The 25,352-nt window shown below is 41.3% G+C and overlaps 1 protein-coding gene across 6 annotated transcripts in view; it reads right to left on the bottom strand.

Annotated features, from left to right (window-relative positions):
- The window catches only part of dennd1b (DENN/MADD domain containing 1B), a 137,569-nt gene that overhangs the window by 11,024 nt on the left and 101,193 nt on the right, over nt 1-25,352 (bottom strand). For 4 of the 6 annotated variants that reach the window (XM_010901905.3, XM_010901906.3, XM_010901907.3 and 1 more), the window contains 7 exons: nt 16,810-16,935; nt 14,998-15,099; nt 6,477-6,567; nt 6,191-6,231; nt 5,054-5,089; nt 4,450-4,494; nt 3,495-3,581 (listed from right to left, as the gene is read on the bottom strand). In XM_010901905.3, coding sequence (XP_010900207.2) covers nt 3,495-3,581; nt 4,450-4,494; nt 5,054-5,089; nt 6,191-6,231; nt 6,477-6,567; nt 14,998-15,099; nt 16,810-16,935 — 528 coding nt within the window. Of the gene's footprint in view, nt 1-203; nt 1,434-3,494; nt 3,582-4,449; nt 4,495-5,053; nt 5,090-6,190; nt 6,232-6,476; nt 6,568-14,997; nt 15,100-16,809; nt 16,936-25,352 lie in introns of those variants that run through there. The other 2 variants (XM_034293627.1, XM_020049123.2) reach the window with 2 other exon arrangements.

Below are 25,352 nucleotides of genomic sequence, written 5' to 3'. Positions count from 1 at the left end.
CCTCTGTCCGTCTCACCCTCTGTCCGTCTCACCCTCTGTCCGTCTCACCCTCTGTCCGTCTCACCCTCTGTCCGTCTCACCCTCTGTCCGTCTCACCCTCTGTCCGTCTCACCCTCTGTCCGTCTCACCCTCTGTCCGTCTGTCGGCCTCTCCGTCTGTCGGCCTCTCCGTCTGTCGGCCTCTCCGTCTGTCGGCCTCTCCGTCTGTCGGCCTCTCCGTCTGTCGGCCTCTCTGACTCGGTCTGTCTGTCTGATTCTGTGCGTCAGTCTAACACACACCTCAAACACACACCCACACCTGACATGGTGATAAAAAGATATTAGATGTTCTGGTAGGTAGAGCTTAGTGAGTTGTGTGGGTGGGTGTTGGGCCTGTGATCGGACAAAATGGGTATGAAGTATCCACCAGATGAATGGTTTGTAATGTCTCTTTAATAGGGCACAGGCACTAGATAAATTGTAGATATTGTAGTATATAAAAATATTGTTTGAAATGGCAAGGGCTATGGGTTGACTACAGATAGTATAATATACATAGACTTCTTAATTTTAAGCAAGATGTGCAGAATCCTTGTGTCCTTGTGTTCATCCCCCATAAACGTAGCCACATAATCTGTACCAGCATGAAATTACTTGAATATGTTTTTGCACAAAAAAACATCATGATGTCAAAAGACAAATTAAATCTACACATTGTTTTAAATGAATTAAAAATACAAAACAGAAAATAATTGATTGCACAAGTGTTCACCCCCTTTGATATGACACCTGAATGAGCAATGCTGAAACCAAATGTCTGTAGACGTCACAATAAATAGGATGGAATCCATCTGTGTGCAATCAAGTGGGTTCACATGATTTCAGTTTAAATTCACCTGTCTTGGGGAGGTCCTGCAGTTATGGATAGCACGATTCTTAACAAAAACTACATAAAGAAGAGAAAGGAACATTCAAAGCAAATCCGAGAAATAAGGTTCTTCAAAAGAACCAATCAGGGCTAAGACACATAAGACAATTTCCCCGTGAGGCAACATTCTCTGGAGGACAGTAAAGTTGATTATTAAGAAATGGAGAGAATATGGCACAGCTGTGAATCTGTCTAGAACAGGCCGTCCTAAAAAGCTGAGTATGCAGTCAAAAAGGGCACCAGTCAAGGAGGCCACCAAGAGGAACATTGCAACTTTACAGCAGTTAGTCTTCCAGGGCGGAACTGAAAGACACCGTGCATAATGCAAAAATAGACTTGGTGCTTCACAAAACTAGGCATTTATAGGAGAGTGGCAAAAGGAAAACTTTTTGGCCTCAACATTAAGCGCTACGTTTAACACTAAGCGCAAGCCTAACAATGCGCTTCACGCAGAGAACAACATACCTACCATGAAGCATGGTGGTGCCAGCATCATGCTATGGGGATTCTTCTCTACATCAGGAAAGCTTCATAGAGATAGAGGAAAAAACTGATAAAGCAAAGTACAGAGAAATCCTGGAACACTGTTATAGACCTAGAACTTGGGAGAATATTAATCTTCTAGTAGGACAATGACCCCAAACATACAGACAAAGCTACACTGGAGTGGCCTATAAAATAGGTCAGGGTCCTGGAGTGGGTCAGTCAAAGCCCAGACCTTAATCCAAATCAAGAATATATGGAAAGTGTTAAATGTTTCTGTTCACCAAAGGTCCCCCTTCCAAACTAAAATAGCTTGAGCAATTTTGCAAAGAATGGGCAAAACCAGCTGTGTCCAGATATGATGCAAAGCTGGTAGAGATCTTCCCATATAGACTTGTGGCTCTAATTGCTGCCAATGGTGCTTCTCTCAAATATTGCGAATACTTATGCCATTCATAATTTTCTGTTTTGTATTTGTAGAGGGTTGAATACTTTTGAGAGTGACTGTATAGTTAGAGAATGGCTGTGGGTTGGCTACAGAGCAGAGGGCTGAGTTACACAATGCAGGCACTGGCCAATGGGCATAAGTCTACATTAAAGGGCTCAGTGTCTCACAAAACAACCCACACACTCCAGAGAGAGACCAGTGCTCTGGGACATGCCAGCCCGTGGATCTATGCATCAACAGTCCCTGGGGGCCCGTTACTGTGGCCAAGAACAGGGCTAAGCGGCAGGAGCAGCTAGCTGTGTGTGTGGCTTGAAAGACAACACAGGTTATGTGCCCACTGCCCAAAAAAGGTGGAGGAAACTGAGCTGTCCTTCCTAACCTCCTGCCACATGTCGATGATATAACGGTCACATATTTCCCTCAGATAACAGGGACCCAAAAATGATTAGAAAACAACAAAACTACTACTAAGGCTGAGTGTCTGCTATATTACACTGGAGACATATTTATCTGTACATTTATTACACTGGAGACATATTTATCTGTTCATTTATTACCCCAGGTCTGTATTTATCTGTTCATTTATTACCCAAGGAATGTATCTTTTCATTTATTACCCCAGGACTGTATTTACCTGTTCATTTATTACCCCAGGACTGTAGTTACCTGTTCATTTATTACCTCAGGACAGTACTTATCTGTTCATGTATTAGCCTATGACTGCAATAATCTGTTCATTTATTTCCCTAGGACTGTATTTACCTGTTCATTTATTACCCCAGGACTGTAGTTACCTGTTCATTTATTACCTCAGGACAGTACTTATCTGTTCATGTATTAGCCTATGACTGCAATAATCTGTTCATTTATTTCCCTAGGACTGTATTTACTTGTTCATTTATTTCGCTTTGAAATATCTACTCTAGCCATGGGCACACACAGCACATGCCCTGGCACACATGCCAGCCTGCTTAGTGGGCCATAGTGCAGCCAACATTTGTTTTTTATATCCTGTTACATTTTATTTAGTTGATTGTTTAGCTCAAAGGCCTGTGAAGGTTTCCGACCCATACGCTTCTTTTGTGCGTTTCTTTTTCTATTTTATTATAGAAATGTATTTATTATCTATGGAGTATATCATTTTCAAGTTTTCAATTGTCTGTCTTGTATTGAAACATTTGTAGGATTGTTTATTCCACTTGTTTTGGCCGAGGATTCATGTTTTGCTTCATGTTTGGCTTCATGGCAAAAACATCACTGAGAAAACACAGAGAAACAGTTAGATGTGGAGGTGCATGTGGAGTCCATAGACTAGTATGTGTCAGCTTGCAGAAAAAAAAAAAACCACAGCAGCTTTTTAATGATGCCACAAGCAGATTCTCCTGAGGAAGTGCTGACTAGCAGAGAAGACTGAGGGATAACCAACTCCTAGACACACTGAAGAACACTGTGCATATTACTAATACTGATATTACACACTTGAAAGTCTGCTTATCATGTCTTATTATCTGGCACACTGACAAACTCCTACAGAGCGCTGTAACCCAACAGAAGGAAGGACGGAGAGAAGACAGATGTGAAGATACAGTAGATGAGAAGACCGACGAGGATGAGAGGGATGTTGAATGGAGACGTAGGAATTGTGAGTGTGACTGACCCGTCTCCTCTTCTGCAATCTCCGTGGCGACAGACTCTTGGTGCTGGTGGGAGACCCTGAACAGAACGGACCATCCTCTTCCTCTTCCTGGGGTGGGGGGGACACAGATGGGAGGGAGAGAGACGGACATTATACAGGGAGAGAGGGAGGGTTCGGAGGGAGAGAGACGGACATTATACAGGGAGAGAGGGAGGGTTCGGAGGGAGAGAGACGGACATTATACAGGGAGAGAGGGAGGGTTCGGAGGGAGAGAGACGGACATTATACAGGGAGAGAGGGAGGGTTCGGAGGGAGAGAGACGGACATTATACAGGGAGAGAGGGAGGGTTCGGAGGGAGAGAGACGGACATTATACAGGGAGAGAGGGAGGGTTTGGAGGGAGAGAGACGGACATTATACAGGGAGAGAGGGAGGGTTTGGAGGGAGAGGTGGAGAGCATGTCACATTGTAAAAGATAATCAAAGCAGCCAGGTCTGCGTATGTATTTGGAGTGTTTCGGAATGGATTCAGATTCAGTCCCTATGAACTCATGTCTATGCTGTGTGTCTGCTGTCCAGTGAGAGCCAGTTATTCAGTCACATGTCCCTCTCCTCAGCGAGACACCGAAATTGCTTTATCAAGGCACATGGAAACAAACATCTTGTTACATTAGCTTTGAAGGAATCAGCGGCTCATTGGTGAAATATGCTAACAGTAAAGGGCTGGGGCATTAGCAGGATGACATGACAGGCTATAGCCAGAGGGGCACTGGTAACAAATGTACACTTCTGAACAAAGCAGTACGCACACAATTCACAAGTCATTACAACCCTTCTCATTCATCTCTGAGTGTGCAGTCACAGGCTCCATATAAGAAAGAGTGTGTGTATACGTGTGTGACTGTAAGACTCTGTATGCAGGTGAGTGTGTGTGTGTGTGTGTAAGCCCTGGAGAGGTGTGAATTCACATAGCTCACCCTTTGTTTTAGCCTGCGAATGCCCCTCTTGGCATGACTCTTGGCCTGTAGGAGAGTGATTACAGATAAACACACAGTCCATTAATATTCTCCAGTGGTCTGGTGGAACATCAAGACCTGCTTTGATCCTGCTGGCAAAAACACAAAAACTAAAGCTGGACATGAAAGCCTACCAAACTAATACAACACTGCCCTAAGGAAAGGGCATCTCTCTCTCTCACACACACACACACACACACACACACACAGTTGTGTATTTCTATCCTTGCGAGGACCAGAACCTCCCCCCGACCGTACACACACAGCACGCACGCACACAACACCAGCCCATTCATTCATACTGTGACACACCACACTATTCCGGCCTTGAGCTCTTTCGTTGTTACATTTTATGCTTGTTTACTTGGAGGTTAAAGTTAGACATGTCAATCCACTTCGGATCTTTAAAAGCACCACAAGTTCTAGGCATTATCATCAATAATCCATTGCTTCCCAGCTAAACCCAAGAGCAGCTCCAGTATTTCAACATATTGGACTTGTTTCATGTCATTGATACAGACATAGAGTACGTATCTGGTACAGTGTTTTCACAGGGGGGACTTGCCTTCGTCACCGCAGTGTTGATCAGCGCTCCGCCTCTCTGCAAGCACAGAACACATCACTGTCATTTACCAGTGTACACAATGCAACGCACACACGCACGCACACACACACACACACACACACACACACACACACACACACACACATACATACATACATACACACACACACCCATATACACACACCCATATACACACACCCATATACACACATACATACACACAAACACATATACACACCCATATACACACATATACACACGACATCTTGATCGGCACACAACCTGGAATTGTCTGGAATTACCAAAATCTGTACGAGCAGGGAGAGTAGTAGTTGCTTTAGTTCCAAAACAGATTGCGTGATGGTGAATATACCTTATAAAGACAACATTAGTCAGCTATATACATACACTAGCTACATGTCTTATGGCGTCACGTACTGAATGATATCTCTGACGATCTGAGACATTTATCACTCTTCTTCTCTCTCTCCCAGTCTTTAATGTGAAGACTAAAAGAACACAAAGCAACAGCGTCGAACTAAATGACTAAACTCTTTAAATGCCAGCCATTTTAGAGTTTGGTGCCGACAGACAGAAGAGAAGAGTGGGGCAGAGGTGAAAGCCTGCTCTTACACTGTAGATCTGTGTCAGTCATAAGATGTGAACTTTAACAAACCTTTGAAAAGCACTCTAGAGGACTAATTCAGAGCTGCTGTACGGTTAAGGGGGGAAGCAAAAGGGGGAGTTGGGGAAAGAAGAGGGGTGAGTGTGAGAGGGAGAGAGCGAGGGATGTGTGATCTCTGTTCTTTGGTTTGATGGAGGAACACTTGTCTTGTGTTTCCTGACAGATCAACATGTCAGCCGGGGAGACATCTCGTCAAATTGCTAGTCTCTCTCTTGCCCTCTCTCTCTTCCCCTCTTTTTCCCTCTCTATGTCTCCCTCTCTCTCTCCTCCTGTCTCAACTGTCCAACTCCAAGTATGCACAGATTCACAAGGCCAACAGCACACATATTTCTGTTCGGCACGCCCCACTCCAGACACTACAGACTTGGGCTTATGGAATCATCCATCTGTCAGTTCCTCTAACATGAGAGGATACTTTGAACTAATCATATTTGCATCAGGTCTTTGCATACCTTGACAGTATACACCCACTGCTGATAAGACCTGGAATTACCTGCAAAAAAAGCAAAGGAACACAATCATTGACAGAGATGTGAAAGCAACTAATCAGACACAGTGAGAAGTAGAAATCAACTTGAATGACACATCACAATATATGCAGCTGTAAGAATAGTATAAGGCCCTGGTTTTCTTTGGGAACGATGGTGTCTTAAATCAGAATACCCGGTTAATTAACTAAAGTGAGACAATGACGTTTAAGTAAAACTATTCATTGAGATGAATCACCGTGCAACTCACTTCCACAGAAGCCTCCCTCAGTGATCTCCTCTTCAAACAGGTCAGTGAAGCCTCGACCCGCGTTCAGCTTGGCCAGCCGGCCGTCAATGAACTGCAACCGTAAATGACAACACGGCATTAGAAACGGTAGGAGGTGGCAAGCGGGCACAAAACTGCCGGGCAAATGGATTTAATCCTACCTGTTCCAGACATGTTTCTAGATTAATTGACTTCAGGGATGGGGTGGGTAATGTGGAGCAGGTTTTGGGGATTAGGGCAGTAGACGGCTATGCTGCCTGGTTAAGGTTAGGCCTGGCTGCCAGACTGCATTGTGAGGATTGCACGGTGTCCTGAATGAAGCCCTATCTCCTAGGTAGTGCACACTTTTTGAGCTGGCCATCGTCAAACGTAAGTGCACTACGCGGGGTACAGAGTGCCATTTGTGATGTATCCGTGGTGTCTGATGCACCAGGAACTTTCATTTCCTCCCTTTGTCGCATGGAGCTTATAAAACACTTCCCATAAATGGGTTCATTATAAGCCCAGACATTGGACGTCACACAAAGACACATGTAGGCAGACAACTGTAAGCGCACACACACACACATTCACATACACACAAGCTTTAGCCATCAACATGGAGAAAAAATAACTGCATTCCTCCATTTCTCTATAAAAACAACTACAGAGAGATTTTACAGCGAATGACCAACCAAAACATGACAGAATCAAATTAAACCCTGTTAATTCTTTTACTAAAGTCATAAAAGATCAAAGGCCAGTTATCAAGAGACTAGGCCTTACAAACAGTTCCACCTCAGCTCAGAAGGGGAGATTCGAAGAAAAGGTGACTGGATTTGTGAAGGACAAATTGTTACAAAAACATATTAATACAATTATATAAAAAATAAAATAATAATAAAATAATAATTGCAACTGCTCTTAAATCAGAACCCGTAGACAGGTGACTCATAAGACCTTGTCAAAAAAAGGGTTAAACAGATCAAAATGAGGATTATTTATCTATGTCCACACAGCACACCATATATTTCTCTGTGTAACTCAACAAAGCAGTGGGTTGCTGCCTGTCTATATATAGGCAGGGTTTGGCATTTCTCTCTGTGCAGTGCAAGGCTAACTACCCAGCTTGCACCAGGCACTGCTCTTCGTGTAGCCATTACTGAAAGGAACCTCATCATTATAATCCTGCTAATAAATTAGCAGGATTAAAGCTAAATAGCTGCACCCCTATCCTGACCCAATTACACCACACAAACACAAATTGTCACCTTCCCAAAGGACACATTTATCTCAACCCAAATCCTCACATAGCCAAAGAACCAGTAATCTCCCTTCGGTTCTCCACTCATCCACTATGGAATAATCCCTAGTCATTGTGTCCAGTAATTTGATAGGGCTTCACAATAGCAGGAAACATGGAAACCAGGCCCAGTCTATCACTCGCCAAAGCTTTCTGCACTATAGGGTTTAGCTGGATTATTTTTACTCAACTAAATACTGCACATCAAAAGCTATTTGTGTAAAAGTATTAACTGGAGGGAAGACAGTATTCACAACCATCAATAGTAAACATGTTAACAGTACTAAAATTTGTGAAAAAAGGAGATACACCCCAAAGAAAGCTGATTTGCAATTAGAAGTAGAATGTAGTGCTTCAAATGGATAGTACTCTACATTATCACCTTAGTAATGTTAATATTGACAACATGCATGATAACCAATCAACAACAGAAACCTTTCCCTTTAAAAAATAATTTCCCCAGAACTATTTTAAATGATTAGTGGTTTTGAAATGATCCTGCAAAATGATGCTGTGGATTACCTATAATTCAGCGTTTAAGTAATCCCTTACTAATGATTTTTTCAAATAAATAAGAATAACTCAATTTCACTCAGTGCCACCTAAGTAGCTTTAGATAGCATTAATTTTCTCTAGTAGCAAGTGGCTATATAGGACGCAAAGCAGCACCAGCTCTCCCAGATACAGGTCATAAAACACCGGCCACAGCCACTCGCCCAGCTCCTGTTCCTTTCAAACGTATATGTAGCGTCGACTAGCGATTTGTGCAGCGGAAGGCTGAGCTCGGGTGAGCTTCGCGATACTGGCTTGGGAAGCAGTTTTGACTACATTGTTACCCTCGCATATAAACAATCGCCGCGGTTATGTTTTGCTGGGATCTTTTGCCTGTTGGACAATCACAGTTTGATCAGAAAAGAGATAACCCAAGTTGATCTTATATCACCCTCCATTATTTCCAGGCAAACGAATGTTCAAACCGAATGAACACGTATAGCTGCCCCTTCAGTGCTATATTAACGACAAATTGCTACGGAGCACTGGCGTAACGTGGTGACGCCGGGCCGAGGTATAAGATCTTGTAAAGATTTAGTAATTATTCACCTCTGAATAAAGTAATGTAACAATGGATTATGCACATTATTATAAATAGATTTCAAATTGCAGTTATCTTTTTGAGAAGTTATGTTTATCAGTGTAAAATGCTACAGCGGTTATTTTTGTTCTTCTTTGTTCACCACAATGGATCTATCTAGTATTGAAATCCTGGCCTGAAAATGTGGAGGCACTTGCAATACGATAAAAAATAAATCAATAGATACTTTATTAAAGAACTAAACGCAAATATTATTTGGCATTATTGTATGATTACTTGAGATAATAGGATTGGTCACTGTTGATGTATATTGATTGATAATTTAATATGCTGTTGAGTGACACTATGCAATCCCTGACTACGTAATTATACGAAGTCCCATTAAATGTCTGCCTTCTGGGCATAAACAAACACATGAATATAGAATCAAATAACTTTTAGGTAACTAAGTAACTTAGCGCCTTACTTTCTACAGCAAGTAACTAAAGTAACGTAACTAGTAACATTATGGGAGCTGGAACTAGTAACTATCAAGCGTGCCGCACAAGCCCTGAAAAGTGAAGCCAAAACGTCTTGATCGCCCCCTGGTGAGTGGTCCCAGTATAGGTCATAAACCCTGCCCTCCCCATGTTATTCAATGGGACGCGAGATCAACTAAACAATTAAATTACCCTTCAAATATATTTTTTCCGAAGCTGGTTTCTGTCATTTACTGTAGTTTGTATCACGCTAATGTAAATTCAAGAGTTTGTTTTTAAAATAAGTTTGTTTTTAGTTAGTTATTTAATGCTCTAAAAACGGTGGTGTGACGTCGTGATTCACAGCTGTGATTGACAGCTATCTGAGCCGAGGAGCCACTGAATCTTCGGAGGACTGAGGAGATTGGAACTTTACATTTAATCTCTAAATTTCTATAATTGATATAATTTCACACGGACATAATGGGTTGTTCTGCAGTACATTGTGCTAACCGATCTGGCATTTCCAATCGATCTTTGAATTTTTTTCGGTAAGTTACATTTATAAGCTATTTAATTAGTAAATAAATGTAATGGGCTAGCTAACGTTAGCTAAAAGACAACAAGCCTCGTTAATAGCCATGTTAATAGCTAGCAGGTGATCGTTAGCTAGAAGTTACAAATTATTTTGCCGTTGATTTTGCGGCTTTACGGCTTTACTTCCTTCTCGCTACTGCGCATAACTACTGCGCAGAACTGGTCCCAAGATCGCTATCTGCGCAGACGCAAGTCCAAGATGTCAGCGCCGTATCAGGACACTGGTGGCTTCATTTTTCACCAATGGAAAAGAGCGAAAGGGCGTCGTCCATTATATATACAGTCTATGGTAACTATAATCAATTACTTTTAAAAGTAAGGATACACAACACTGCCTATAATGACTCATGAATTTTCTCAATGTTTTAAGCTAGAATATTAATAAGAAAATGAAAACTTATGGATGGAAAGGAAAACTGTAACATCTTTGTTCACATCTTTGACATCAATTATTAAAACAAATAATTATTTGCATTGATAAGTGGCATATGGTTTTGATAAAATAGTCAAATGAATGAGTCTCATGTTTCACATGTTAGTTGAATTGTTTTCAATTGCTTTGACTTAAAGCTGAAGGATGTAAATTTCAAAACAGGAAGTATTTCCTGTATGTCAACTCACCGAACAGGTGAGTTGACATACATTTAGTTTAATTAATTTGAGTATATCATTAAAATAATCGTATCTGATGTAGGATGCGTTAGAATAGCTTGCTACTAGTCTAAACTTGCCCTGGAAATGTTTTCCGATTACAGTCCTACTAGCTGGGCTAGTAAGCAAAGCAAACAGCATTTACAAATGGCAGCTCCCCTCTTTATCCATAGAAAGTTAGCTAGTTGACCACAATGGCCAATCGTTTGCCTGGTATTTAGTTATAGCCTATTACTAACAACAGTATGAGGTTATTCTAGGCAGCTAACATTGTCCTTGCTGGCAAGCTGACGTTATTAGAAGCAGGTAGTAGTAGCAAAACTTGCGAACGATGTCTGCTAGACAGTCAGTAACTATAGCCATGTCTGTTCTGTCTGTATAACTAGCCTCATTAACACCAGTAAGGCAAATACTAACAGTAGTGTGAGATTAGCTAGGTAGCTAGCGTTTTAGCTAACTTCAGTTAATTATTTAACAGAAGAATTGCCACATCTGCGTCAAAGTTTAATGCATTTTGCTCCATGATGAGTTCCCTCCATCGTGGATAGGCAGCTGCACCAATGTTCACTCCGAACGTCTATCTGCCTTTCTTTTACCAGATTTGTTTGTGGTTTGTACAAATTAGTTTTATTTTGTCCAGCCTCAGCTCATTTGATACGTCAAACGCATCACTTTCTGTGCGCAGGATAACATTCCAGCCACTGTGAGAGCCGACCACTTTTTCCTTAGGAGCAGTTGACCGTATACAACGGTTTTTCAGATCCGGGACTGGGACCATCTGAAAAAACATACGTACTTCAGCTTTAATTCAGCTTTGTTTATCGGTGTAGCCAATGGAAAAATATGTTTCATAAAATTACATTTAGTAAGTGAGAATCAATCGCTTATTAGGGCTGTCAAAGAAAAACTCAGTAATGATACATCATCGTGCAACATTTTAATTTACATTACTATGTCTTACAGGTTGTAAAAGTGCCCCTGTTGAGCCAACATAACTCCCAGAAAATGAGGCAGTATGTCATGTGTGTGCAGATGTGAGCCCCTTGTCATCAACGCCACTCACTTTCAAACTTGGAAGTTCATGGCTAACTGATTAATGAAAGCGATTCAACTTCTAGATTATGCACATATAAACAACATATCACACGCATCCAGCCAAAAATGGTTATTCCCATAAGTACCAGACTGCATCTTTAAGGGAAACACAACACTGTTGATGCTGTTCTTTGTCTGGCTTTCTCTCTCACTTAAACAATGGGAGTATAAATAGTTTCATTGCAGTGACCCCTTGCATTGTTTATGGTGAACATATGAAAAATATTCTCAAACAAATTATTTTTTGTCTGTTCCTATAAGTAAAGCAAAGTAGGCCTTGAATACAATGAACTCCTTTTTAAAGAAAAAATTCTAAACTGGTGATTAAAGACTAAGTAAAGAAAATCACATGACGAATTATGATTGGAATCATCTGACAGGCTTAATTTGATTTGCTGATTATAGTGTCACCGCGAGCAGAGCGCCATGTCGACCTGACGTTCCCGGGGACATCCTAACCAGCCGGTTTCATCTGCAGGGCGTTCTGGGAGGTGAGGAATGTTGGGAGTCATCTGGCTTCCACCTGTACAACTCTATACGTCTGCATGTACACAGTAACACAATAAAACCAGACCAACAGGCCATCTGGGGGCCAGAGACTGCAGTGTTTTACATTACTGTAGATGGGGGTTTCTGATCTCTGGAAGATTCTTCTGTAACACAGGGGTTAACCGCTAGTAGGACCTAACACAGCAGCTCTGACATCCGCACACAACATCCCATCAACATCAAAGTCACCGATGGCGGCCACCCGGGTGGTCTTTCGTAGCGCTAGGCTGACCGCCACTGTATAGGTTCGAGCCTTGACTGTGCACCTTGCAAGTGTCTGGGAAGCCAAATCGGTGCAAACTAGCCAGCATTGACCAGATTGGGGGGGGGGGCATTGTTGGGGGGATGCTGTCATCGCTCTCTAGCAACTCACTCCGGTGGCTTGGCTGCAAAGCTACCTGAGGCCATCAAGTAAATTAGAGTGCCCAAACAAGCAGTATGATTAATATTTTGTGGAGAGGTAATTGTGGTCGATCCAGTAAATGATCAGTCCTCCAGTTCATCCTGTGTTAAAGTAACTCCACGCAGGGACGCTGGTCTCTCTGTCTATAGGATCTGGACACTGAACAGTCTCCACTGATTCACTACATCCACAAAGCATTAAACTAAAGTATTACAGAGGGTGTGTGCGTTCATATGGGACAAAGGGTTACTGCCGACTGGTTCTGTAGTGAACGGTCCAGGCTAGAGTTGGGTTAGGATTGGAACGATGTGATTGCGCCCATGTTTGAGCCTGTGCATCAGATCATGGGAAGAGTAGAGTGAAATAGACTGCTGGCCTCTTTCCCCTTTAAAAGGAAAGTGACAAACCCTCTGTTTTGCTATGCTACAGAGAAGAGAGGTAACAACCAGACTCCAACACTACATACATATATATACAGCTAGATGTTTAACTTTAAACCATAGGGAAGAGTGCCCCCTACTGGCCCTCTAACACCACTTCCTGACCAATTTGTTCTCCAATCCAGAGACTTACCAGCACCGACCCTGCTTAGCTTCTGAGGGAAACCAGCAGTAGGAGGTAGTGTTGTGAAAAAGTATCTCTCCTTTCTGATCTTCTCTACTCATTTTTCCACAACGGTGTGAGGGAATTATTCAAACCCACAGAAAGTGGGTGGTTGAATTAACTGTACACAACCAATTCTTGATTGTAAGGAGGTAATCCTCTCCTCACAGGAGTACATTGAAGGTTCCATAACTTTGTTTGATGTTATTCATTCACCTATTTTCCCTTTATTAAACATTCAGTAACAATATACTTCACGATAAGTAAAATAACTTCACGATAAGTAAAGTAACTTCACTATATGTAAAGTAACTTCACGATATGTAAAGTAACTTCACAATAAGTTAAGTAACTTCACAATAAGTTAAGTAACTTCACAATAAGTTAAGTAACTTCACAATAAGTTAAGTAACTTCACAATAAGAGAACAAAGGCAGTTTAACTAAGGGGTGAAAAGACATGTTTTAAAGACTGTGTGGGCTTTTGACAGTAAACTATTAATAGTTTAGGTTCGGGGTGTCACGATATACCAGTACTGACAATAACCATGATATTTACAAAATGAAATATTGATAGAATGTTAATATACACATAATAATAATATAATATTCACTAGGCGAAACTTGTATTTTTCATGTTGTATTTTTTGCATGTGCTTATTCAAGACTGGACATATGCAGTGGCATTGAAATCAACTCGTTAGCCCCACTAGAACCAGGAGAGATCCGCAAAGACTCTCAGTTTTTGTAGCCTATTAACATGAAAAAAATTACATTTTTACAACCATTTCTCTTGGTTTTTCCATAGCTAATTCATGGACAAACGATGCATGTGTTTAAACTTAGAGTCTAAAAAAATAAACTAGCGCTTGAATTAATGCCTTTTCGTAGCCTATTCACAAAGCGAAAATGCTGTGTATTTTTCTAAAAACTCCTATTGGTGTTAAGCCTTGTTCAACTGGTTTCCTTTTATACTATCCATTAAGTGTAACTGTTGTTTTTGTACGCTTTTATTTTTTTTATTTGTAAAGTTATGGTTACAGACTCTCTCCACCTCCATGCACTCATATTTTGAGTGTAATTCATTTGCCAAAAAAGAGAAAAAACACATTAAACAAAGTTGAAGATGAATTTGAAAGTTGAAGAAGCATTTTTTTTCTTATAATTATTTAGTTATTAGGAAGGAATTTTCTCATGATTCTGGAATCAAAGGCCACACACCCCCATGTACGTACACACACACACCCCCATGTACGTACACACACACACCCCCATGTACGTACACACACACACCCCCATGTACGTACACACACACACCCCCATGTACGTACACACACACACCCCCATGTACGTACACACACACCCCCATGTACGTACACACACCCCCATGTACGTACACACACCCCCATGTACGTACACACACCCCCATGTACGTACACACACCCCCATGTACGTACACACCCCCATGTACGTACACACCCCCATGTACGTACACACCCCCATGTACATACACACACACCCCCATGTACGTACACACACACCCCCCCATGTACGTACACACACACCCCCATGTACGTACACACACACCCCCATGTACGTACACACACACACCCCCATGTACGTACACACACACACCCCCATGTACGTACACACCCCCATGTACGTACACACCCCCATGTACGTACACACACACATGTACGTACACACACACATGTACGTACACACACACATGTACGTACACACACACATGTACGTACACACACACATGGTTACCTGTTTGAAGAGCTGCAGGTTGACTGCCATCTCCAGGAAGTTTCTCAAGGTGCTGGAACGATGAGCCACAAAGCTCTCTTCACAGAATGTAATTGGTTCCCCCTGACCAGGAACAGGAAGTGGAGGAGATATCAGAATCACACATGTAAAGCCATATCCTCTTTAGAGATATTGACGCTTTATATTCTGTGGTGGATTATTTTTCAAATGTCACATTACTGCTCGGATAAAGGGTGAGGAAGTTAAGATGTTGTCCATATAGTATTCTTCTTTGACATTCTCAGCCCAACAAAACTTGGTAAAAAGGTAATTTTGACTTTCCTGTTACACACTCTTACATCATTATAAGTAGCTGAGAGCTACAGACATTGGATGACAACATGCCTACCCAGCCAATCAAAAGGAGCCTGCAGTGGTTCAACATGCATGTTTTCGCATAATTAACCTAATTTGCATGTGTATATTTTTCTACAGTTACTTTTGAATTGTTGTAGAGAACCAGGCAAGTGTTTGAGGCTATGAGCACACTAGATGTTCACTACAGGGCAAGACTGACCTTCTTTTAGTGTTGGCTTATTAATGCTACATATTACATCAAAGATTAATTTATACTTCTATTAAAGCAACGAGAATTTAAAGACACATTCCAGGGTTGTAAACGTGGTGTTGTCGAGCCAAAATAGGTCACCAAAATATGTCAAGTCTGTGCCAATATGTGCCCCATTTCATCAAAACCAGTTGCTTTCAAACTTCAAACTACCATAACTGAGGTAAGATAGTGATTCTACTAAGAGAGTATGCACATATAAACAACATTACACATCCAGCCTTTCCAAAGTATAAGTTCATATGTCCTAAACAGCATCACCTAAATAGTGATACCAGTGTGATTAACAGACATGTACTCTGAGCTCGTTATCTTTTCCTAACAAGCTGTTTCATTTACAGCTCAGCAAGGGTCCAACAACAAACAACCCCTCCATCACACCCACACACATACTACCCCTTTGCTTTGGGAGAATATTGTGTGTGTGTGTGTGTGGGGGGGGGGGTGTGTGTGTGTGTGTGTGTGTGGGGGGGGGGGGCGGTGTAATTGTAAGCTTTTATCCGGATCCAATGGGGACTAAGGAGTTGGTACTGTATGTGTGAGTGGACATCCCAGCAAACACTCTCCTCGCTTGCTCACTCTGCTTTAAATGTTTGGTGTCTGAAGGGAGTCAGGCAGTGTGTACATGATACAGTCCGTATACAGACAGACAACACAGACGCATCAATTATAGATACCCAGTCCAAGGTTCTACACAGGCCAATTACCCTCAAAGACCGTGAACAAAGGCTCTGCTCTTTGACAAACACCACATGGTTTGTTCCACTCTCAACTGGCGTAACTTGGTATTGAAAGTCAGAGTGAGAGAAATGTTCTGGGGTTTAGAGCAAGGAGGTAAAGGAAGACAGTGAGAGGTGGCTAAAAGAGATGTGCTGACCCTCCTGTAAAGGTACCGACATGTCAGTGTTTCAGACAAGACCACCTTCACTCAACCCAAAACACACTTTTTACCTTCACTCCAGGTTTAAAAACACCTTTCCTTTCACAAACTGACTGAAAAGAAACTTTTGAAGGTTAAAAATATAATGCTTAGTTTTTGCAAGCTGTCCATAACCTCTAAATCAGAGTGTAAAGGTTAGGTATGTATTAGGATCTTAAAGGATTATATTAGAGTTTAAGGGTTAGGTAAAAGTTCGGGGTAGGTTCTTAAAGATTTGCAGTTTTTTACAAGTTGGTATGTAAGGGTAAACGTTAGCGGTTCTTACAGGTTTGTATCTCAGGGCATCGCGGTAGGATCCAAAGAGAGCAGCCTGAGCCCTGAGGAAGGCCCTCGCTACTCCGCTTCCTGTTGCTGTTGACTGCTTCTTCAGCTTACTCTTTAGAGAGTGGACCTAAAAAAGAGAAAAGACAGAGAGAGAAAGAAAATAGAGGGAGGTAGAAATAAGAGGGAGTAGTGGAGGGAGGGCAGAGCAGCGGGACAGAGAGAGAGGAGATGGAGAAATAAGGGGTGGAGGGTTGGTAGAGTGAAAGAGGATGGAGTAAGGGTAGAGAGAGAGATTAGATGGAGAAATAAGGGGTGGAGGGTTGGTAGAGAGAAAGAAAGGGGATGGAGAAAGGGCAGAGAGAGGGGGATGAGAGAGTGAAGAGAAGGGGAAAAGTTAAATTAACACCTGTGAAATTGGTAGATGGAACGGGAGAACCATTCTGGGTGTGAAGTGTCACATTTACAGGTCATCCAAAAAAATAAGGAAAAGAAACGCTCCCTTCCTTGCTGCAAAGAGCACCTGCTGCTCTGTTAATTGAGCAGGGTGTGTGTGTGCGTGGAGGGGGGGTCCTACTACTTCTCTCTGCCGGTTTCCTATTTTCTGTTGCTGCTGCTCCCCATACAATTCTGTAAAGGTCCCTTGACATGAAGGAGCTGAAATTCATTTCTCTCTGAGCCGTGAACTCTGGCACCCTCAGGGTTCTGTACAGTATAGAGAAGCGTACAGTAGACCTGCAGGAGAGCAGCAGCTTATTTTAAAAGGACAAAAGATCCCCCCTGCCGCCCAGGTCTTTGGAAGCTGTCATGAGCCTCTTCACCATTTATGTGAAGACAAGTATGATTGTCTGTCCGTGTGAAAGAGGACTCCATAGTACACCAACATAAGTCACTCTGGATAAGTGAATCTGGAAAATTCAAATGTGAAACGTACTAGTCCTTTCGGACTTCTACAGTGGATATAAAAAGTCTACATACCCTTTTAAAATGCCAGGTTTTTGTGATGTAAAAGAATGAGACAAAGATAAATCATGTCAGAACTTTTTCCACTTTTAATGTAACCTATAATTTGAACAATTCAGTTGAAAAACAAACTGAAATCTTCGAGAGGGAAACATTTAAAATAAAAACCTTACAATAACCTGGTTGCACAAGTGTGCACACCCTCTTATAACTGGGGATGTAGCTGTGTTCAGAATTAACCAATCACATTCAAACATATGTTAAATAGAAGTCATTACACATCTCCCATCATTTAAAGTGACCCTGATTAATCTCAAATAAAGTTCAGCTGTTCTGGCAGGATTTTCCTGACATGTTGCATCTCAGAGCAAAAGCCATGGTCCGCAGAGAGCTTCCAAAACATCAAAGGGATCTCATTGTTGAAAGATATTAGTCAGGAGAAGGGTACAAAATAATTTCCAAACCATTAGATATACCATGGAACACAGTAAAGACAGTCCCCATCAAGTGGAGAAAATATGGCACAACAGAGACATTACCAAGAACTGGATGTCCCTCCAAAATTGATGAAAAGACAAGAAGAAAATTGGTCAGGGAGGCTTCCAAGAGGCCTACAGCAACATTAAAGGAACTGCAGGAATTTCTGGCAAGTACTGGCTGTGTGCTACATGTGACAACAATCTCCCGTGTTCTTCATATGAATGGGCTATGGGGTAGAGTGGCAAAACAGAAGCCTTTTCTTACAAAGAAAAACATCCAAGCCTGGCTGAAGTTTACAAAAACAAACACCAAGTCCCCCAAAAGCATGTGGGAAAATGTGTTATGGTCTGGGGAAACCAAGGTTGAACTTTTTGGCCATAATTCCAAAAGGTACATGTGGCACAAAAACAACACTGCACATCACCCAAAGAACACCATACCCACAGTGAAGCATGGTGGTGGCAGCATCATGCTTTGGGGCTGTTTTTCTTCAGCTGGAACCAGGGCCTTAGTCACGGTGGAGGGAATTATGAACAGTTCCAAATACCAGGCAAAACCTTCATGCGTCTGTTAGAAAGCTGAAGATGAAGTTCACCGTTCAGCATGACAACGACCCAAAGCACACATCCAAATCCAAAAAAGCATGGCTTCACAAGAAGAAGATTAAAACTTTGGAATGGCCCAGCCAGAGCCCAGACCTGAATCCAATTGAACATCTGTGGGGTGATCTGAAGAGGGCTGTGCACAGGAGATATCCTTGCAATCTGACAGATTTGGAGTGCTTTTGCAAAGAAGAGGGGGCAAATATTGCCACATCAAGACGTTCCATGCTAATAGACTCCTACTCAAAAGGACAGTGCTGTAATAAAAGCAAAAGGTGCTTCAACAAAGTATTGTTTAAGGGTGTGCACACTTATGCAACAAGGTTATTGTGAGTTTAAAATGTTTTATTTTTCCCCCTCAAAGATTTCAGTTTGTTTTTCCAACTGAATTGTTCACGTTATGGGTAACATTAAAGGTGGAAACAGTTCTGACAAGATTTATCTTTGTCTCATTCTTTTACATCACAAGAACCTGGCATTTTAACAGGGGTGTGTAGACTTTTTATATCCACTGTACATAATAAAAAATACAATGTCCGTTGATGTTAAGCCATGTTGTTAAAACTTTCCCTGAAAGGTTAGACAGTCTAAGAACCTATAGATGCATAAGGTGTATCATTGTTTATGATTGTAACTCTGCCCAGTTTTAAGGATCTCCCCCATTCTTTTGCATTAGCCTATCAAATTAAAATATATTTTTTTCCTATCAAATATTACACAATCTGAAGTTATACTGCGTTACTTGTTATTTATTAGGGTAGCCAGTCAGACCGGCCAAGCTGACAAATCTTTCATTTTGTACCTGAGAATAGCAGTTGACTCACACTGCTCCAGTAATTCACTTTGGATAATGACTACAATGTAAACCAGACAGATAGGTAGGGCTACATGATGGAAAATGTAATGCCTTCTCAAGCATTCAACAATTCTGTTTTAACACACACACACACACACACACACAAAACAGCCCATAACAATCAAGGAACAGCTGTAGTTACAGTACTGTATGTACTGTAACAAACACTGGCCGCAGTTGAGTCAGCAGTTAGGAACCAGAGGGAAGAGGAGCAGTGTTAACAATGTCTCACTGAGAGGACAGGAACGGAGTGACACTCTGGAACTGGGACAAAGACAAAACGATGTGCTCAGCTCCTGCAGCTCACCCTTCCCTAGGGTTGGGTCCGGCTCTCTCTCCGCAGTGTCCCTGCTGCCTGCTGCCACACAGAACCGACAACACTCTCCGCTCCCAGGCATCAAACAGCAGTTTATCATTTCTAAACGAACAACTGTCATCTCCGCACTCACTCATTGTTGCTTAATGCGTTTATGTTTATGTAAAGTTGTTTCTGAAATTAATATTTCATGTTTGTGTGCCTTTGCAGATCGCACTGCAAAATCATTAAAGGTCTGTTTTCGGCGCGTGAATCAAAGACAGCGGAATGTCAGTCAGTCTACCAGGAGAGTGCTGATACCCAGAAGACCACCAGACAGTTGATTCCACTGCTTGCAGAGTTCTTAAAATCACCATTTAGAGGAGGAAGATTACAAACCCTTTTTAATGAAGGGGAGGGACTCAGAGATGTTCTGTTCCATTTCAGAATACAATTAGAATGAGCTTGTTTTAGTGACAAGCTCACATTTAAAAAGGTGTCTTGGTTTGTAGGGAGAAGGGAAATGATGTCGGTTTATAAACTGTCTGCGTACATTTTTTTTAGAAAAACACCTAAATAATCACAGGTGACAATCGCTGCATAGAAATAACAAACAAACATTTTAATGAATAATTGTGTGTGCGACACAGGAGGCTAGTGCGCTAGCATCTCATCAGGCATGCTGCAGCAGTAATGGGTTCTGTCAGACTAATTAGCTATTATAGTGTGAGGGTGGCTAACGAGATGCGAGCAGGCATCACATAGAGGCCCTGCTCTACAGGTGATAACCCTATTTGGCGGTGACATTTTTTTACTGTAAAGTCATAGAGACGATGAGCAGATCAAAGGGACTGACTCCCCCAATGGGTCCAATTAACTATAGCATTTTAGAAAGAGAGAGAGAAAGAGGCTGATATGTAAAGAGAGGGAGAGCAGAAGATTGGAGAAAGGATAGGAAATATGGGAAGACAGAGAGGGGGGGGTAGTGGGAGAGATAGGGACAGTGGGAGAGAGAGAGCAGTGGGAAGAGAAAGACTCAAAGTCAGGGAGCGGGAGACTAAAGAAAGCAAGGGGAAAAGAAGAAAAAAAAATGTTGAATTATGATGGTCATAATCTATGCAGAGAGGCCTTTCCCGTATATGTCTTTTCCCCGTAGCTGTGATCTTTTCAATTTACATCAAGGAAAGATGGCTCTGGATGAAAGGCTCACTCGTCCGAGGAGCGGCAGACGCAGGGGCTCATTATACCGCGGCCCAGCCTCCCCATAACAAGGACTGAAGTGGCTGGCGCAAAGAGCATGGGGTCACAGGTCAGACCAGAACAGATCTCCATTTACCTCAGCAGCTGGAGATGATAATTAGCAGGTGCAGTGGTGATCACTGTCTCTCGGTGAAAGATGAGACTAGCTACCATAGATGGGAGAGTCATTGAATCATGGTGTCTCGGACACGTGCCGGGGTGGTTCCACGCACAACACACGTCATGTAACATCAATCTAACGGTACATCGGATTGAGTTGGAGATCCTCTCCCGGTGGAGATGGCAAACATGCACAGGCTGACATATCACAACTGTGAAGAAACATAGAATGCTATAGAAAGCACATGCCTCAAATTATATTTTTTTGCTGAATGCTGAAAATGTATTAATTTAAGAAAATTATTGAAATCATTTCCATTTAACATGCATAATATTACTGACAAATCCTTAATTACCTAATGGTTGACCATAACAACAGTGTACAGTCATCTTAAAAAGGTAAGCACACCCCATGAAAAGGAGTTTTGTTAATAAATATTTGGACAAACCTTTTCACCCTAACATGAAATCAACATGGTTAATCCAGGGTATTTGCTACAGATCAAGATAAAAAAAAAAATCACATTATCAAAGTGAATAATAAAATCAGCTAATAATTTGTAATGTTTGAATATAATATATATTTTTTTTATTACAGACGTATTTATCCACTTTGATATGATGCATCTGAATGAGCTATGAAGCAACCAACTGCCTTTAGAAGTCACATAATTAGTTGAATGGAGTCCAGCTATAGGCAATTAAGGAGTTTCTAAAGATTTCAGGTTAAAACACCTGTCTTTGGGAGGTCCCACAAGTGGTTAATATAATTCCTAATAAAATCATCATGAACAGAAAAGCATTCAAAGAAAATCTAAATGTCCAGGCATTGAATATACCTCAGAGCAAGTAAATTTTTAAGACATTCATAGAAAATTCTGATTAAAATAGAGCTAAGCTAAAATCTATCTTTGGGGCTACCTTAACATGAATCATGGTGGAAGCAGTATCATGCTATGGGGATTATTATGGACATAATGCACTTTTTTATATTTATCAGTTTCAAAAACTCAGAACAAAAACATTATGAAATATTAACTCATTCAATCCACTTTGAATTTGGAAACGTCAAGAGGAGTAAATTCTTTTGAGAGCCACTGTATGAAATCTTCACTTCAACATAAGTGAATGGTCCGCTTCAAGTCATCCTCCACAACATTTAGACTAAGATTTTGATCTGGGCTTTGCCTTTTCCATTCCATAACCATCCCTTTCTCCTATTTCAGCCATTCTGTTGTATCTTTCCTTGTGAGTTTTTGATCATTGTCCGGTTGCAAGAGCCATATACAGTTCAGCTGAAGCTTTTTGACAGATGGCCTCACATTTTCCTCAGAAATGCTCTGATACAATATGGAATGCATGGTTGACCCAATGATGTCAAGTTGGCTAGTCCCTGAGGCAGCAAAGCGACCCCAAACCCTAATGCCACCGCCCCTATGCTTTAAGGGTGGTATGAGATTCTTCTGTTGAAAGGCAGTGTTTCATTATCGTCAAACAAGTCGTCTGGCATTGTGGAAAAACAACTCCACTTTTCGAGTCCAGAGCTTATTTTTCGTCTGGAAAAAGTCAGTTGTGTCTTGATATTCATTTTTGGAGAGCAAAGGCTTCTTTTTTTCTGACTTGAAATTAACACAAAGTTTGTGCAGTCTCTTTCTAACAACTAAACCATGCACTTTGACATTGATTGTAGCATGAAAGGCATGTTGATCCACTGATGTTACCTTGGGGCTCTGAGGAGGCTTCTATGAGAATCTTTTGGTCAGTTCTTGGCCTGCATTAGTTAGGACAACCTGTCCTATGTAGATTGGCATTGGTTCTCCATTTGTAGAATCCGTCTGAAGGGATGATGTACTTCAAATAACATAGAAATACATTTGTAACACCTCCTAGACTCTTGGGCATCAACAATCCTTTTGCCGGAGCCGGCTTAGAAGAGCGAATGTCTCCTACTGAGTGAGTGCCTGACTAACTACCCCTTGTTAAATAGCGTAGTGGTTAGAGAAGCGGACTCGTGAACTATAGGTCCCAAATTCGTCTCTCCTCGCAGGCAAAGCGAAGTACGCATTGTGAATTATTCCGAATTTGCGAAAACTTCTCTGGTTAAAACAGAAACTTGAAACTGTATACAGTTATAGTGCGACTGTTTCTTGGAATAGTGCATGGAATATTTCTTCTTCAGTCTCTCTAGAAATTGCTCAATTCTTATGATTATTTCCAAGAAGTTAGTAGATACTAGTAAGCCTATTACTGGCAAATAAGCTATTAAAATGGCCAGTGGCAGAAGCAATACAGTTCATAGAAGCTATTTGTGGTGGAGGTAAACGTAATAAGACACGTTAATCAGTTTTACACAATCCTCAATGGAGTCTAGTGACTGCTGAAACATGTAATGCCATTGTTAAAGACAGTGCCTCATGTGGAAGACCTAAGTTTGAGTCTATTGAGAGCGACAACATTTATTATTTCTAGTAGATTCCACAACTCTTTCGTCTTTTCACTTGACTAAAAAGTTAGTTATCGTCGCCTTTATTGATAGTTATTGTATAAATGTAATTCACGAATGAAAGAAAAAAGTATGTTCTTCTGCCATGAAAGAAAAAAAAAACATTCTTATGCCATGTAATGAAATAGCTTTGGCAGACTCGCTAGCAACTGCTCAATTCTTATGACTATTCCAGTAAGTTAGTAGATAACGGTAAAGCTTATTACTGGCTAATACGCTGTTCAAACAGCCAGTGGCAAACGCCATACATAGAAACGTTAGTGAGTTTAACAATGTCATTCACGAATGGCCAATTAACTATTAAAAAGGCCAGTGGCACCCAGCAACTGTACAGCTCTGTGGTGTAGTGGTTAACGACACAGCCTTTCATGCAAGCGACCTGGTTTCGAATCTCAAGGTGGGATTTCTTTTTTGTTGCAGGCCGGCTGAACTAGGCTTGCCTGGTTTCTTTCTTCTGAGGGCCTCAGATAGGTCTTTTGAACTTGGTGATGTACTACCACACACATATTCCTAATCTTCATGGAAAGCTGGACACTCCCAAGTTACTTTTAATGTATTTTTTATCAGTCGTATCGGTCTTCTTGCACCTTATTAAAAAGTTAGCCATTTTATGTGATGTAAAGGTAGGGGTGTACTAACTGATTCCACATAAGGAAATTGCATTTCTGTCAATTTCATTTGCATAACAGGTTTCAAAGTAAAACATTTTAGTTAAACTGGGTAGGCATTATCAATGAATATGGTGGGATTGAAAAACAACAATAAAAAACGTTCCAGGGGATGTACTTAATTTTTTACATGACTATTTTCAAAGCAAGTTACACAAGGAACAGATTTGTTGTCTGCTGCCTGGGACTAAAAACTGACACACCTGAAAGTATATAGGCCATACATGTAACATTCAAGTCAACATTTAGCAGAAACACAACCAAACTTTGAAAATACTTCCATATATTTGAATTTATACATTATTTGAAACGCTGAGGGGAACATGTCCATTTTATAAATGATGTCCTATAAACAAAATTAAAATGCTTGAACCTGAATTACATGTTCCAGTGGTCTGGCCGGCTGTCTCTGTACCTTTCATGTAGTTTTACTGTACATAAGGACAACTTAGGGGAAAGATCCTTTATATGGTGATTTAGTTGCTTATTGTTTACAAAATGTTGACTTGGCCTAGGATTCATTCCCACCTGACACAGCAGCATGCTGAACTTTCAAAGGCAATTTAATCTGCAGTGGAATCGGAAAAGAGTGAAATGAAGATGAGTGCCAAATTATGAAGCTAAGCCATGCAACTGTCAAGCGCCAAAGCTTTGACTGATGATATCGGCACAATGTATAATGCTGTTTGGATACTCAGTCCTATAAGTCACCACATCAGAGGGGATGAAGCAAGAATCTAAACTGGCAGGGTTCCCAAAACATTGTAAGCATGAAAATATGATGAAATTAAACCACATCTACTGTATGCACTACATAAGTG

This window comes from Esox lucius, chromosome 8, assembly GCF_011004845.1.
Source record: "Esox lucius isolate fEsoLuc1 chromosome 8, fEsoLuc1.pri, whole genome shotgun sequence".
Taxonomy (NCBI): Eukaryota; Metazoa; Chordata; class Actinopteri; order Esociformes; family Esocidae; genus Esox; species Esox lucius.
Note: the sequence above shows the minus strand (reverse complement) of the source record. Positions and strands in the feature narration are given on the sequence as shown.